Source organism: Coregonus clupeaformis, chromosome 25 (assembly GCF_020615455.1).
Source record: "Coregonus clupeaformis isolate EN_2021a chromosome 25, ASM2061545v1, whole genome shotgun sequence".
Lineage (NCBI taxonomy): Eukaryota > Metazoa > Chordata > Actinopteri > Salmoniformes > Salmonidae > Coregonus > Coregonus clupeaformis.
This window is the reverse complement of record NC_059216.1, coordinates 5,450,945-5,464,853: the sequence shown is the minus strand read 5'-3', so window position 1 is coordinate 5,464,853 and position 13,909 is coordinate 5,450,945. Positions and strand designations below refer to the sequence as shown.

Here is a 13,909-nt window from a genome sequence, read left to right as displayed (position 1 = left end):
TTGGGATATAAAAAATATCAGAAACTTTGAAAATCCCACGGAGCACCATTAAATCCATTGTTAAAAAATTGAAAGAATATGGCACCGCAACAAACTTGCCGCCCACCAAAACTCACGGACCAGGCAAGGAGGGCATTAATCAGAGAGGCAACAAAGAGACCAAAGATAACCCTGAAGGAGCTGCAAAGCTCCACAGCGGAGATTGGAGTGTCTGTCCATAGGACCACTTTAAGCCGTACACTCCACAGAGCTGGGCTTTATGGATGCGTGGCCAGAAAAAAGCCATTGCTTAAAGAAAATAATAAGCAAACACGTTTGGTGTTCGCCAAAAGGCATGTGGGAGACTCCCCAAACATATGGAAGAAGGTACTCTGGTCAGATGAGACTAAAATTGAGCTTTTTGGCCATCAAGGAAAACGCTATGTCTGGCGCAAACCCAACACCTCTCATCACCCCGAGAACACCATCCCCACAGTGAAGCATGATGGTGGCAGTATCATGCTGTGGGGATGTTTTTCATTGGCAGGGACTGGGAAACTGGTCAGAATTGAAGGAATGATGGATGGCGCTAAATACAGGGAAATTCTTGAGGGATACCTGTTTCATTCTTCCAGAGATTTGAGACTGGGACGGAGGTTCACCTTCCAGCAGGACAATGACCCTAAGCATACTGCTAAAGCAACACTTGGGTGGTTTAAGGGGAAACATTTAAATGTCTTGGAATGGCCTAGTCAAAGCCCAGACCTCAATCCAATTGAGAATCTGTGGTAAGACTTAAAGATTGCTGTACACCAGCGGAACCCATCCAATTTGAAGGAGCTGGAGCAGTTTTGCCTTGAAGAATGGGCAAAAATCCCAGTGGCTAGATGTGCCAAGCTTATGGAGACATACCCCAAGAGACTTGCAGCTGTAATTACTGCAAAAGGTGTCTCTACAAAGTATTGACTTTGGGGAGGTGAATAGTTATGCACGCTCAAGTTCTTTTTTTTGGTCTTATTTCTGTTTGTTTCACAATAAAAAATATTTTGCATCTTCAAAGTGGTAGGCATGTTGTGTAAATCAAATGATACAAATCCCCCCAAAATCCATTTTAATTCCAGGTTGTAAGGCAACAAAATAGGAAAAATGCCAAGGGGGGTGAATACTTTCGCAAGCCACTGTAAGATGGAAGGGAGTTCCATGCACTCATGGCTCTGTATAATACTGTACGTTTCCTTGAATTTGTTCTGGACCTAGGGACTGTGAAAAGACCCCTGGTGGCATGAAAGGTGGCAGGTTGCCTAGTGGTTAAGAGGTTGGGCCAGTATTTCACCTTTATTTAACCAGGTAAGCCAGTTGAGAACAAGTTCTCATTTACAACTGCGACCTGGCCAAGATAAAGCAAAGCGGTGCGATTAAAAACAACAACAACACAGAGTTACACATGAGATAAACAAAACGTACAGTCAATAACACAAAAGAAAATCTATATACAGTGTGTGCATATGTAGTAAGTTATGGAGGTAAGGCAATAAATAGGCCATAGTGCAAAATAATTACAATTTAGTATTAACACTGGAGTGATAGATGTGCAGAAGATGATGTGCAAATAGAGATACTGGGGTGCAAATTAGCAAAATAAATAACAATATGGGGATGAGGTAGTTGGGTGGGCTAATTACAGATGGGCTGTGTACAGGTGCAGTGATCGGTAAGCTGCTCTGACAACTGATGCTTAAAGTTAGTGAGGGAGATAAGAGTCTCCAGCTTCAGAGATTTTTTGCAGTTCGTTCCGAAAGGTTGCTGGTTTGAATCCCCGAACTGACTAGGTGAAAAATGTGTTGATGTGCCCTTGAGCAAGGCACTTAAACCTAATTGCTCCTGTAAGTCGCTCTGGATAAGAGCGTCTGCAAAATGACAAAAATGTAAAATGTCTGGTCGGGTAAGTGTGTGGATTAACTATCCAATGTTTAGCTAAATGTAGTAATGAATAAATTGGCAACATTTCTTTAAATTGACAATTCTGTGAACTGTCTTGTGCAAGTTTTAAATTGAAATAATACCTGTTAGCAAAGGTGTCAGCTAGAGATGACGTGAAAGAGCTTGCAGGGATTTGTAGTCTTGCATGATGTCTACTTTTATGCTAATTAGCATGTTCGAATCTGAGAGTAAATAGAGCTGAATATATTGATCAAAGTCACCTTGTCCGAAATAGATTTACATGCTTATAAAACGTAACACCAGGTTAAGCCTGTCTAAAATGTCCTATGGGAAAAATGAATGGTGGAAAAACGATTGTAACCATTTCCCTGTTTGACCGCTAGGTTTTGTAGGTATTATGACACCGCCACTGTGGGGCTCTATATAGTTTAATTAAAAACTATAGCTACTGCACAGTGTCACTGTTGAAAATCAACTCCGATAACAAATGCTTGTATATTTTAAATGTCAGCTTTTTTGTTGTTGTTGATTTCCATTTATATTTTCACTAATTGCCATTCTGTTTTTGAGGTATTATTCTTATCCGTACTATTTCTGTCTTTTTAATGTAACAGTTGTGGTGCATTTCCTGAAAAAATATAATTTAATCTCAGTGCATAACTAGAGCCAACCGTTATTGTAAATCCTCGCCTTCTATCCGTAATGTGTATGTGCTATTTAAATAATAGAATTAATGGAAAACCGAGAGATGTAGCTAGTTCTCGCCCGTTCAAGAGCATCGTTCAGGGCGGATGAACGGTAAAACAGGGTTGGTTGGGTTTTGGACAGGTTTAGCTTCATTCCATATGGGGAGGATTCGGGATTCCGATTCGGGATTCCACCTCGTCTTCTGCACAATCTCTTTCCTAGTCCCATACTCTTCAACCTACCTGTTTTATTCATCTCTATGAGCGTCTCAACTCGTGCAATGATGGACGTTGTTGAACATCCAACCCCACCCATTACGTCTTTCAAACCGACCAATCACCATCGCCTATAGATCCAAACTGAGCATCATGGGTAGGTGTATCTCTGTTTTGTGTGCCATGGACTCAGCCCAGTAATATTGACAATAGGGTGAAAAGAGATTGCCCCAAATAAAACACTGTCTAAAGAAAAATAACCTAAAGTACAGAGGTGTGGTGTAAACAAGTGATTTCCTTCATAACTAGGGAACGTGATTGACTCAGTTTAATATTTTTATACATCCGTATTTCGTTAGAAGGTGCTCGTGGGTTTGGCTGTCTAAAAAAGGCCAAGATAGCCTTTTCTGGTGTTTTTCCGCTACTTGCAAGAGGCTTCTTGTACGGGATTGGAAGTATTTAAGTTTAATATCGTCTAATACAGGATAACTAATTGCCACCGTCTTCGTTCCGAACCACAGAGCCTCAGAGGATCAAGGTAATGTACGATACGGCTCATTCTCGTTCGTCTGCAACTATCTTGTTTCGGGTACGTGTGGTTGTAGTTAGCATTAGAAGCTAGCTAGCTTCCATATCGAGAGGTGTGGGATTAAGGTTCAGCTCGTTTACACAACTTGATGACAGTAGAATACATATATTTTTGCTAAGTGAAGTAGTTTGTTATATGTTAGATAGCTATACAATAATGTTATATGTAACACACCCAGTACTCATTCCTGCAACGTTAACGTAGCTCGCTAACATTAGTTAGCTACCTAGCCTACGACTGGCTGACAAATTTAGCTAGCTAGGTAACGTTAGCTAGCGAACGACCCAACTTCACAGCTAGCTGACCGTTAGCTAACTTTCTGTCGTTACTAGCAATTAAATAACGATAATCTTATATTTTGCCCATATTACTACCAATATTACCAGTATTAAATTATATTGTGTTAAGACAAAAACAGTATGTTGCAAGTACAGCTAGCTAACGACAAACACACTAAGAGGACGTTTGTTTTAGGTGGAAATTGAGGATGGCTAGGTTGTTAACTAACTAACGCGTTAGCATCTATTACTGTAATTTTGCCTTCGCTAGCTACTTGACGTGCTTGTTAATCGCGATTTCAAGATACATAGAGAACTAGGCCCAGCATCAACTATGCTATCCACTAGTTGTTATTGTTATAGCAATATGTCTCAACAAAGGTCGTTAGTTAGCTAGATAGGTATCTTTTGAGATGCTATGGATTAGCATATGTATTCACGCTCTGACTAGAGAGAAGAGAACATTTACACTCTGTTTCCATTTGACAGGCGAATGCAGTAATTTTGTAGTGGTCAGGGTGTGCTTAATCGAATTTGCTATCTAGCCATGTTCCACCAAAGAAAGCATGGGGCAATTGGCAGGTCCATGTGAAATAATAAATGTTACCAGCTAGATTGGTTTTTGATAGGTATTTGTTTGATTTATAGCTAGCTAGTTTGATTTTATCCATGCGTATTTTAATATCAGTGCATTTGAATCAACAATCGTGGTTAACCCGGTTTTAATAGAAGTCTGTGGACTAACTAACCAAGGGTTTCCTAGATGTGCTTAATGTTAACGTTAATCCATTTGTTCTTGTGGAGGCTCGCCTAGAATGTCAGGTTCAGAGTAAATTTCATCATACATGGGTCTCCCGGCCGCGACCGGGAGACCCATGGGGCGGCGCACAATTGGCCCAGCGTCGTCCAGGGTAGGGGAGGGAATGGCAGGCAGGGATGTAGCTCAGTTGGTAGAGCATGGCGTTTGCAACGCCAGGGTTGTGGGTTCGATTCCCACGGGGGGCCAGTATGAAAAAAAAGAAGAGAAAAAAAAGTAATGTATGCACTCACTAACTGTAAGTCGCTCTGAATAAGAGCGTCTGCTAAATGACTAAAATGTAAATGTAATACATACATTGGCCCTGTTTGGCTGAGGAATACTGTGACATTTCTGAGCCTTTCCGTTTGGAATGAAGATTTTGTCCAGATGTTCTCCAGTGGCATCTTTGGTGTGGTCTTAATTTTGTTCATGAAAGCATACGGAAAAGGGAGGCTTGATTGAGATTTCATTTGAAGGGTGTTTTTGTATGTTGTTTATGTAAACCATGTTTTTCTTAGAAAATGCATAAACCCAGTGAATGTGAAGCAACTTATTCACACTGTAGGTGTACATAATTGTGATCTAAGCATCCTGCCAATCTTGCAGGAGTGGAAGCACTGGTGTGTGCCAGTGTTTCTCTCCTGTGTGTTTGATTGAGTGAGCGTGCATGTGTACACACACATTTTGCATGTGTCCCACCGGCTCATTCTCAAGAGTTTTGAATGTCACATTGAGGAAGGTAAGCGTCATGTCCCAGCCAAGATAACTTAGCGTCCAAAGTCCCCTGTATTTATGATGGGAGTAAGTGCCTATGCCATGTCCCTGACTGTAATATAGCCCAAGTCTTAGTCACTGTTCCGCCACCTTATCAGCCTTCTCTGGGCACCTGTCAGTTTGGGCTTGGTGCATTATGGGATTGCCTTGTTTTATGATGTGCCTGAGCTCTGTGCAATCATTATAGACTGTCAAGAACTGACCGGGTCATCATCTTATGTCACCTGTCAGTTCTCATGATTCAGTATGCATTTGTTATTAGGAAAAGTCCGGAATACAGTCTTATAAAGTAGTAGTCTAACGCCTATCCTCAGTTTAAATGCAGAATTAGGATTAAACTATTGTGATTGTTTGCCATTCAAAACTATCACGATAGTTTTCCTGGGAAAGGGAAGTGCTTTCTAGATTTTGGTTTTGTCATAGTAAGCAGGTCCTATGCCCAGGTCCTTTGCGCGCCTGTTTACATGTACACTGAACAAAAATGTAAACGCAACATGCGACAATTACAATGATTTGACTGAGTTCATATAAGGAAATCAGTCAATTGAAATAAATTCATTAGGCCCTAATCTATGGATTGCACATGACTGGGCAGGGGCGCAGACATGGGTGGGCCAGGGAGGCCCACCTACTGGGGAGCCAGGCCCAGCCAATCAGAATGAATTTTTATTACAGACAGAAATACTCCTCAGTTTCATCAGCTGTCCGGGTGGTTGGTCTCAGACGATTCCGCAGGTGAAGAAGCCAGATGTGGAGGTCCTTTGCTGGTATGGTGCGGTTGTGAGGCCGGTTGGACGTACTGTCAAATTCTCTAAAATGATGTTGGAGGCGGCTTATGGTAGAGAAATTAACATTACATTCTCTGGCAACAGCTCTGGTGGACATTCCTGCAATCAACATGCCAATTGCATGCTCCCTCAAAGCATGAGTCATCTGTAGCATTGTGTTGTGTGACAAAACTGATATTTTAGTGGCCTTTTGTTGTCCCCAGCACAAGGTGGACCTGTGTAATGATCATGCTGTTTAATCAGCTTCTTGATATGCCATGCCTGTCAGGTGGATTGATTTACTTGGCAAAGGAGAAATGCTTACTAACAGGGTTGTAAAAAAATGTGTGCACAACATTTGAGAGAAATAAGCTTTTTGTGCTTCTGGAAAATGTCTGGGATATTTGATTTCAGCTCATGAAACATGAGACCCACACTTTACATGTTGCGTTTATATTTTTGTTCAGTATATATCCACCTATCACACCAACACTCTTGCACACACACTTACTAGAACACCCACACACATACTCACATACATGCACTACCCACCACTTATGCTGCTGCCATACTGTTTATTATTATTATTTATCCTGCTACCAGTCACTTTCTCCCAATCCCTGCCTACATGTACATATCTATCTCAGCTACTCCAGTATCAGATTCCCTGCACATTGTAAATGTGGTGCTGCCACTGACCCTATATATAGCTTACATTCTCCAGTTTTTTCTTCTTCCGCTTATGTGTTATTTCTCATGTTTTTGTTATACTAGTTTGTTTTTGAATACTGCACTGTTGGGAAGGGCTTGCAAGTTAAACATTTCACTGTACTTGTACATTTGACAAATACAACTTGAAACTATGCTGGGGAGGTGGTGCATAGGGAGTTTGCAGTATGGCACACCTGCTTGATCCCCTCATCACTTCTGTCCATCCTTTCGCGCCTGTGTTCTTTAATGTTTGCCTCCCTCTGTTTCTTTTCTGTGTTTGTGGTTTGTTCTTGTCAAGCTCCCTGGCTAGTAATAAGATGGGCATACTTGGGCCTGCTGATATTTGTTGACTTCCTGTAGAGTTGCTCTTTGCTTCCCCATTCTCCCTGCTCCCTCTCCCTGTTGCACTCTCCCTCTGTTGCTCTCTCTCCCTCTGTTGCTGTCTGTGTGTTCTCACTGTCTTTAATCCCCCCAGCCTGTGTGGATGTCATCTGGTCACTTATGTAAGAAGCATGTGAGGGGAATGGCTGTGTGCCGTAGGCCTGACCAGTCGTGGCACTGTCCTTCATGTGTAGCAGCAGCGGCACCCATGCCTCGACCATTAGGGCTTGTTGTTGTTTGTTTGGTCAGTCAGTGAGTGAGTACTAAGGACTGATGGTGATATGTGTGGGCTCTAGTGCCACTGTGCACAGGTGAGTGTAATGTGGAATAGCATGCACCAGTGTGTGCTTGGGTTTACATCGGCTGTAGCCTAAGTCTCCACCTCATGGTGGCAGGTGGTGTTTGCATGGCTTTTTGTTGTTTTCATGATGATCGGTGATGAGGCTTTTGTATCATGTTCTCTGGCGCCAGGGACTCACTTCCTATAATATTTGAATAGGCCTGTCCAGTTTTCAATGGCAAACTATCATGATATTTTTCTGCAGAAAGGGAATTGTTTGTACTTTCTAGATTTTGTTTTGCTATGGTAACAGACCTGCGGAGCTATGCAGGTAAGCAGTAGGAATGAGAGTTACGACCATCTGATTAACTATTTCACCCGTGGGTCAGTAAACAGGCTGATAAAGCCATAGCTAACAATGCCACCGATATCCTCAGGGCAGGCTACATGACATGATTGTGTGTCTAGGTTCAGGGCTGAGTGTCTTTAGTATGCCTGCTATTCTCTGTCTCTCCCTGCCTGGCCCTTGACCAGTTATAATGTATTAGAGACATTGGATGAATTTGACCTGATGTATGCATTCTTGTTAACCCTGCTGCACCCCGTCTCTGTCAATGCCGTCCCTCACTCTACTATGCTGTGGGTTTCTTCTTCTTACACACACTGAGTCTGAGACCCGTAGTAATCCAATTATGAATTGCCTAAATTGGTGGATTAGAGGCGGCGCATATGCACCATTTGGTTTAGTTGTAGTGCAGTAAAGTTGGTATTCTCCTCTTAGGAGTGTTTGTGAGCAGGCGGTTGGTTGTTGTGAGCAGGCTGTTCGTTGTGTACAGTGTCTTTCCAGCTTCCCCTCCTGGGGCTCCTAATCAATGGCTATGAGGCATAATCAGCAGCACACACATCACTGGACATTTCCTTAGCTTCCTCTCATCACAAGAGTGTCTGCACTCAAATGACAGCTTTCAGCCTCACTAGCAGCATTGTTGTGGGTGGTGCTGTTGTGTGTGCATGTAGGTACAGCGTGGACATACTTTTGTATATATAGTGTATATGGACACCCCTTTAAATTAGTAGATTCAGCTATTTCAGCCACAGCCGTTGCTGACAGGTGTATAAAATCAAGCACACAGCCATGCAATCTCCATAGACAAACATTGGCAGTAGAATGGCCTTACTGAAGAGCTCAGTGACTTTCAACGTGACACCGTTATAGGATGCCACCTTTCCAACAAGTCAGTTCGTCAAATTTCTGCCCTGCTAGATCTGCCCTGGTCAACTGTAAGTGCTGTTATTGCGAAGTGGAAACGTCTAGGAGCAACAACGGCTCAGCCGCGAAGTGGTAGGCCACACAAGCTCACAGAACGGGAGTGCTGAAGCACGTAGCGTGTAAAAATCGTCTGTCCTAGGTTGCAACACTCACTACCGAGTTCCAAACTGCCTTTGGAAGCAACGTCAGCACAATAACTGTTCATCGGGAGCTTCATAAAATGGGTTTCCATGGCTGCACACAAGCGTAAGATCACCATGCGCATTACCAAGCGTCGGCTGGAGTCATGTAAAGTTCGCCACCATTGGACTCTGGAGCAGTGGAAAAGCGTTCGCTGGAGTGATGAATCACGCTTCACCATCTGGCAGTCTGACAGACTAATCTGGGTTTGGTGGATGCCAGGAGAACGCTACCTGACCCAATGCATAGTGCCAACTATAACGTTTGGTGGAGGAGGAATAATGGTCTGGGGTTGTTTTTCATGGTTTCGGGCTAGGCCCCTTAGTTCCAGTGAAGGGAAATCTTAAAGCTACAGCATACAATGACATTCTAGACAATTCTGTGCTTCAAACTTTGTGGCAACAGTTTGGGAAAGGCCTTTCCTGTTTCAGCATGACAATGCCCCCGTGCACAAAGTGAAGTCCATACAGAAATGGTTTGTCAAGATCGGTGTGGAAGAACTTGACTGGCCTGCACAGAGCCCTGATCTCAACCCCATCAAACACCTTTGGGATGAATTGGACCGCCGACTGAGAGTCAGGCCTAATCGCCCAACATCAGTGCCCGACCTCACTAATGCTTTTGTGGCTGAAGGGAAGCAAGTCCCCGCAGCAATGTTCCAACATCTAGTGTAATGCCCTCCCAGAAGAGTGGAGGCTGTTATAGCAGCAAAGGAGGGGACCAACTCCATATTAATGCCCTTGATTTTGGAATGAGATGTTCGACGAGCAGGTGTCCACATACTTTTGGTCATGTAGTGTACATGCACATGCCCACTGTCTTGTTTTTTTTATGTGTTGCTAGATGTTAAGCAGAGACTTAAAACTTGTCGTTATCTCCCCTCCTACAGCAGGGCTATGTCCTCGGCAGCCACCACACCTCCATCTGTGGACAAAGTGGACGGATTTTCACGGAAGTCTGTCAGGAAGGCCAAGCAAAAGCGGTCGCAGAGTTCATCCCAATTCCGGTCTCAGGGCAAACCCATCGAGCTCACGCCCCTGCCTCTGCTCAAGGGTAAGTGTTTAATTATGAATACCTCAAATCTTCCCACGTAGTCTCTATCCCTAACCCTCCATCTAACCGTCATGCTAACCTGTGAGTGGTGTGATGTGGGAGTGTGTTTAGTAGTGAATGCTGATACCAGCATGTTCGGAAGAGAGCAGAGAGATGTCATCTATCCTTATTCTTGCTCATCCCTTCTCTTTGCAACTCTCTTCATGAGCCAATGCCCAGTCAATGAATGAAATAATGAGTGTGTGAGCAAGCGTATGTTTATCTCAGTCCCTCTATCAGGGATGCAAACTCGTCACTTTTTGACGATATTTGCTGTTTTGATGTCAAAATAGGTCATCCACATGAATTGTGTAGATCCGTAAAAAGAAAATTGTGGTGGGGGCTCACAAAGTGCGCAGATGCAGTGTATCACCCATTGAGCTATAAAGGAGAGGCGCGAACAGATCTTCTCCCTGTGTGATTACCACCAGAGATACTGGATACAGTGACGGGATGCTTGTGTCTCCTCCCTAAACAATGGGATTCGTTGTCCACAGAGCGGAACGGTGGGCTGTCAAGTTCCCGCCTGTTCCTCTCTTTGTAGAGAGGGCGAATGCACGGGCTGCTGCGTAGTCACAATGGGAACTCTTTCTAGAGTACCTGGTTAAATTGTGCATAACAGTAGGATGTTAGGTGACGCGACAAACAATGAACGCTATGCGTTCTACAAAAAACAGCAGTAATCAAATCAATTTAAACTAAATGTCAATAATGCGATCATCAAAATACATAGTAAATCGTTTGAGAACATGAGCATAATATGGATAATATGTGTTACTACATTACACAAGCTCACGTTTTGAACACATCGAATTGGGGGAATTACACATCCTTTTTACCTCAGATTGATGATGTTAGTATGAAAGTTTATAGTAATCGATTTGTTGTAAATGTTTCCTACCGCTTATTTTGTGTGATTTACATTTATATAGTGGAATCTTACATGCCATCTCACATTGTGGTACATAGTGTATTAACATTTTTGAGCCATTTGCATGGCCAGGAAAGTGCAAAAATATTTAATTAAAACAACTCAATCTATTTGTGTTCGTGTGTTTGTATGTGTGTGGGAGAGGGAAGAGACGCTGTAGGCTACTGACCTTGGATTGACCTTAATCCCCAAATCACTGCCAGGTGTGTGTTTTGAAGAGAGTGGTGGGTTGTCTGTGTTTACATTTGTATCTGTTCCACTGGCTTTCATGATCTGTCTAGTTAAATAAAGGCTAAATAAAATAAATCTGCTTTAATGTCTATTTTATCCAATGAGGTGCTCAATGTGCCCCACTAAACTAATGCACTGCCAGGGATAGTTGTCACTTTGGTTTGTGGGGAGAAGGAGATGGCACAGGGACACGGCACCAGTGGTAGTATGGAGGTAGATGGTATGGAGGTAGATGGTATGGAGGTAGATGGTATGGAGGGTAGGGGAAGTCAGGATTTTGCTAGTTAGTTTGATTTGTCTATTGAAAGGCCATGTAAGGTTAGTGTTGACTAATGTCATAATGCTGGAGATACACAGCTGGGCTCGGGTGATTGTCCCATGGTCAGAGTTTACAAATCAGTGAAGGTACTGTATCAGATGTTGTTTTGGAGAAACTACCAGGTCCAATGTTCTGTAAGTAGGCCTCCATGGTTGTGGAGGCACATGTTTCATTGCAACATGGTGGTGAAGAAGATCTGGTTCGAGAGCCGCGCTACAGACCTCCAACTCAATGTGAACCTTGGTGTGCTTCCCATGTTGAAGGAGTACGTTATGGTTTCCCAGGTGCGTATTTTCACATTTTAAGTGAATTCTAAATTCCTAATGGTTAAACAAATGGATATACTAGGCCTACCCTCTCTGGGACTCATCAGTTGGAATGACTTCTAAGCAGAGCATTTGCCCTTAACTGCAAACCATCTCTCTGTGTGGTCATCAATTAGATGGAGTAGAAATTTACAATAACATGCCATAATTAATTCACAGGGCAGCCAAACCCTTGTCCACAAGCTGCATGACAAGCAGCTTGAAGTGATCACCACTTTCACGGCGTGCTTCCTCAGGGCTGAGCATCTCCACACCACACCCAAGAAGCTCATGGAGATGGACTTCATTGACAAGATGCTGCCTTCCAGAGATTTAAATGTTGGACCTGTGTCTGAGAAATTTAAGGCAGAAAATCCAGGACACCCGGTTAGTAAATGTATAACAATAATGAGAAATTAAACATGAAACACTTTTTCTCTGGGTCTGTTTTCATTTACTATCTATTTTGTCATAATGTTTTCCAGATTGTGCAGCAGTTTCTTGACACGGTGAAGACCGCATACATGTCAACTGCAGCCTACATGCAGAAGAAACTGCCCCTGGACAGCAGGACCCTGCAATCGCTCTCTGCTCAGGACCCAGTGGTGAGAGGCCATTCACAGACTGGCATCCTGCTGAAGCGGCTTGTGGGGATGATATGCCACCCACATTTGATCTCCCACTGGAAGTAGTGAAGTTTAATGTGGACTCCACCCTTCCCCCTTACAAGGATGGTGAGGACAACATGGTCAAGTGGTGGGGCCTGAACCAGATTGTACTAGGGTCTCCCTCAATCTTCCATGGTCCTATGGTGGAGTTTTCGTTTAATGTGATGGGAGAAATCATAGACCAGAAGAGCACCAACATGAACATGGCTACCTTCAATGCAATTCAGACCACCAAATATATCCTCAGGTCCAGGAGTCTGACTGCCTTACAGATGTTCCAGAAAGATTACGTCAAGTTGAGCAAGGTTGACAAGGGACTCTAAGAACATCCACACTAAAGGAATGAAGGACAAATCTTAGAGACAGGAGAACCTGATGAAGAGGGAGGAGTATGGTTGCCAGCCAACATCCAGTGCCCTGCAGACCAGGAAGACTGCAGTGGAGGAGGAGAAGCAGGCCAGACTGAGGCACACAGCTAAATGAAAAAGAGCACAAGAAGTGTTAGTCAAGACAAAAAGGAAGAAGGCTAAAATGTGGACTGTAGGTGAGTGTAGGCTAGACATGTGAGTGATAACCTGTTTCTGTTATGTATTATATTGACTGTCTGGTGCTCTCCCACTGTCACTGTTCCTGTTCCACTGGCTGAGAGAGCAAAGGAAAACGTAGCCTAGGAGAAGGTGGCTGCTAATGAGTGAGTGTAGGCTAAATATGTGAGTGAAAACCTGTTACTGTTTATTTTGAGCTTCAAAATAAAATAATTGTCTTAAAAAGAATGAGTTATGAGTTGTGTGTGAGGTATACTGACAGGTCAGATTCTACTAAGAGGAGACTGAGTTGTGCTTAATGTTGGATAATAATTAATTTAGCAGATGGGTAGGCCTAGTCCTTGACCTTCACCTTGCAGTGCTTCATTAAACCCACTGGAAAATATATGTCCTCAACAAGAAAATAAGAAAATCCCAACTCTGCCTGGGGAGACTGAGATTTATCATGTCATGATAAACCTTAAACCAAGACCCCCACCCCCCTCCCTACCCCAGGACACTATTTTCTCTGTCTATTGTGGTTTGGAAAGTTAGGTGTATTGACATTATTCAAATATGTATTATGCACTTGTTATTCTCTGAATATATGCAAATTTTATGCAGAAAAATTGTCACCTTTTTGGACCGTCACCAGTTTGCATCCCTGCTCTATTGTAGCGTATACACCAGTGTTTATGTATGCTGCTGGTTGTATGTGAACTGCATGCCCAGACAGGGAGGCAGCCTGCTGCTGATTCACAGGTGGGGTCAGTCCTCCTCTCCTGCATGCCTGGCTCTATACTGAGAGGTTGAGACTAGAGAGTGACGGGCGGAATGCAGCCTGACAGGAACCTGAGCCCAGCCTGCCTCCCCCGCCTCAACCTCCTCAGCCAGGGTGTGTCCCTCCCTCCTGAAGGTGTGTCCTATTGGGCGTGGCATCACTTCACTCTCTTCTCCACTCAGGGCCACTCTTTAGTTTGTTTGCCTG

At 43.4% G+C, this 13,909-nt stretch overlaps 2 protein-coding genes across 2 annotated transcripts in view; both read left to right on the top strand.

Moving 5' to 3' along the window:
- The first annotated feature begins 2,997 nt into the window (after positions 1-2,997).
- ppp2r5eb (protein phosphatase 2, regulatory subunit B', epsilon) overlaps positions 2,998-13,909 on the top strand; it is a 41,581-nt gene continuing 30,669 nt past the window's right edge. Inside the window, exons 1-2 of the mRNA XM_041847785.2 lie at positions 2,998-3,360; positions 9,741-9,904. Of these exons, the coding sequence (XP_041703719.1) occupies positions 9,748-9,904 (157 nt within the window). The 5' untranslated portion in view covers positions 2,998-3,360; positions 9,741-9,747. The remainder of the gene's footprint in view (positions 3,361-9,740; positions 9,905-13,909) is intronic.
- On the top strand, positions 9,933-13,116 carry LOC121539361. Its single transcript, XM_041847789.2, has 3 exons — positions 9,933-11,708; positions 11,910-12,116; positions 12,215-13,116. Exons 1-3 carry the CDS (start codon positions 11,484-11,486, stop codon positions 12,419-12,421), a joined length of 639 nt encoding a protein of 212 aa, XP_041703723.1. The 5' UTR covers positions 9,933-11,483; the 3' UTR covers positions 12,422-13,116.

Bases quoted from the DNA above. Each gene is read 5' to 3' on its own strand.
- LOC121539361 (XM_041847789.2), top strand. From the start codon at position 11,484: ATGGTCAGAGTTTACAAATCAGTGAAGGTACTGTATCAGATGTTGTTT. The intron at 11,709-11,909 runs GTGCGTATTTTC...ATTAATTCACAG, and splicing joins AGTACGTTATGGTTTCCCAG to GGCAGCCAAACCCTTGTCCA. The intron at 12,117-12,214 runs GTTAGTAAATGT...AATGTTTTCCAG, and splicing joins CAGAAAATCCAGGACACCCG to ATTGTGCAGCAGTTTCTTGA.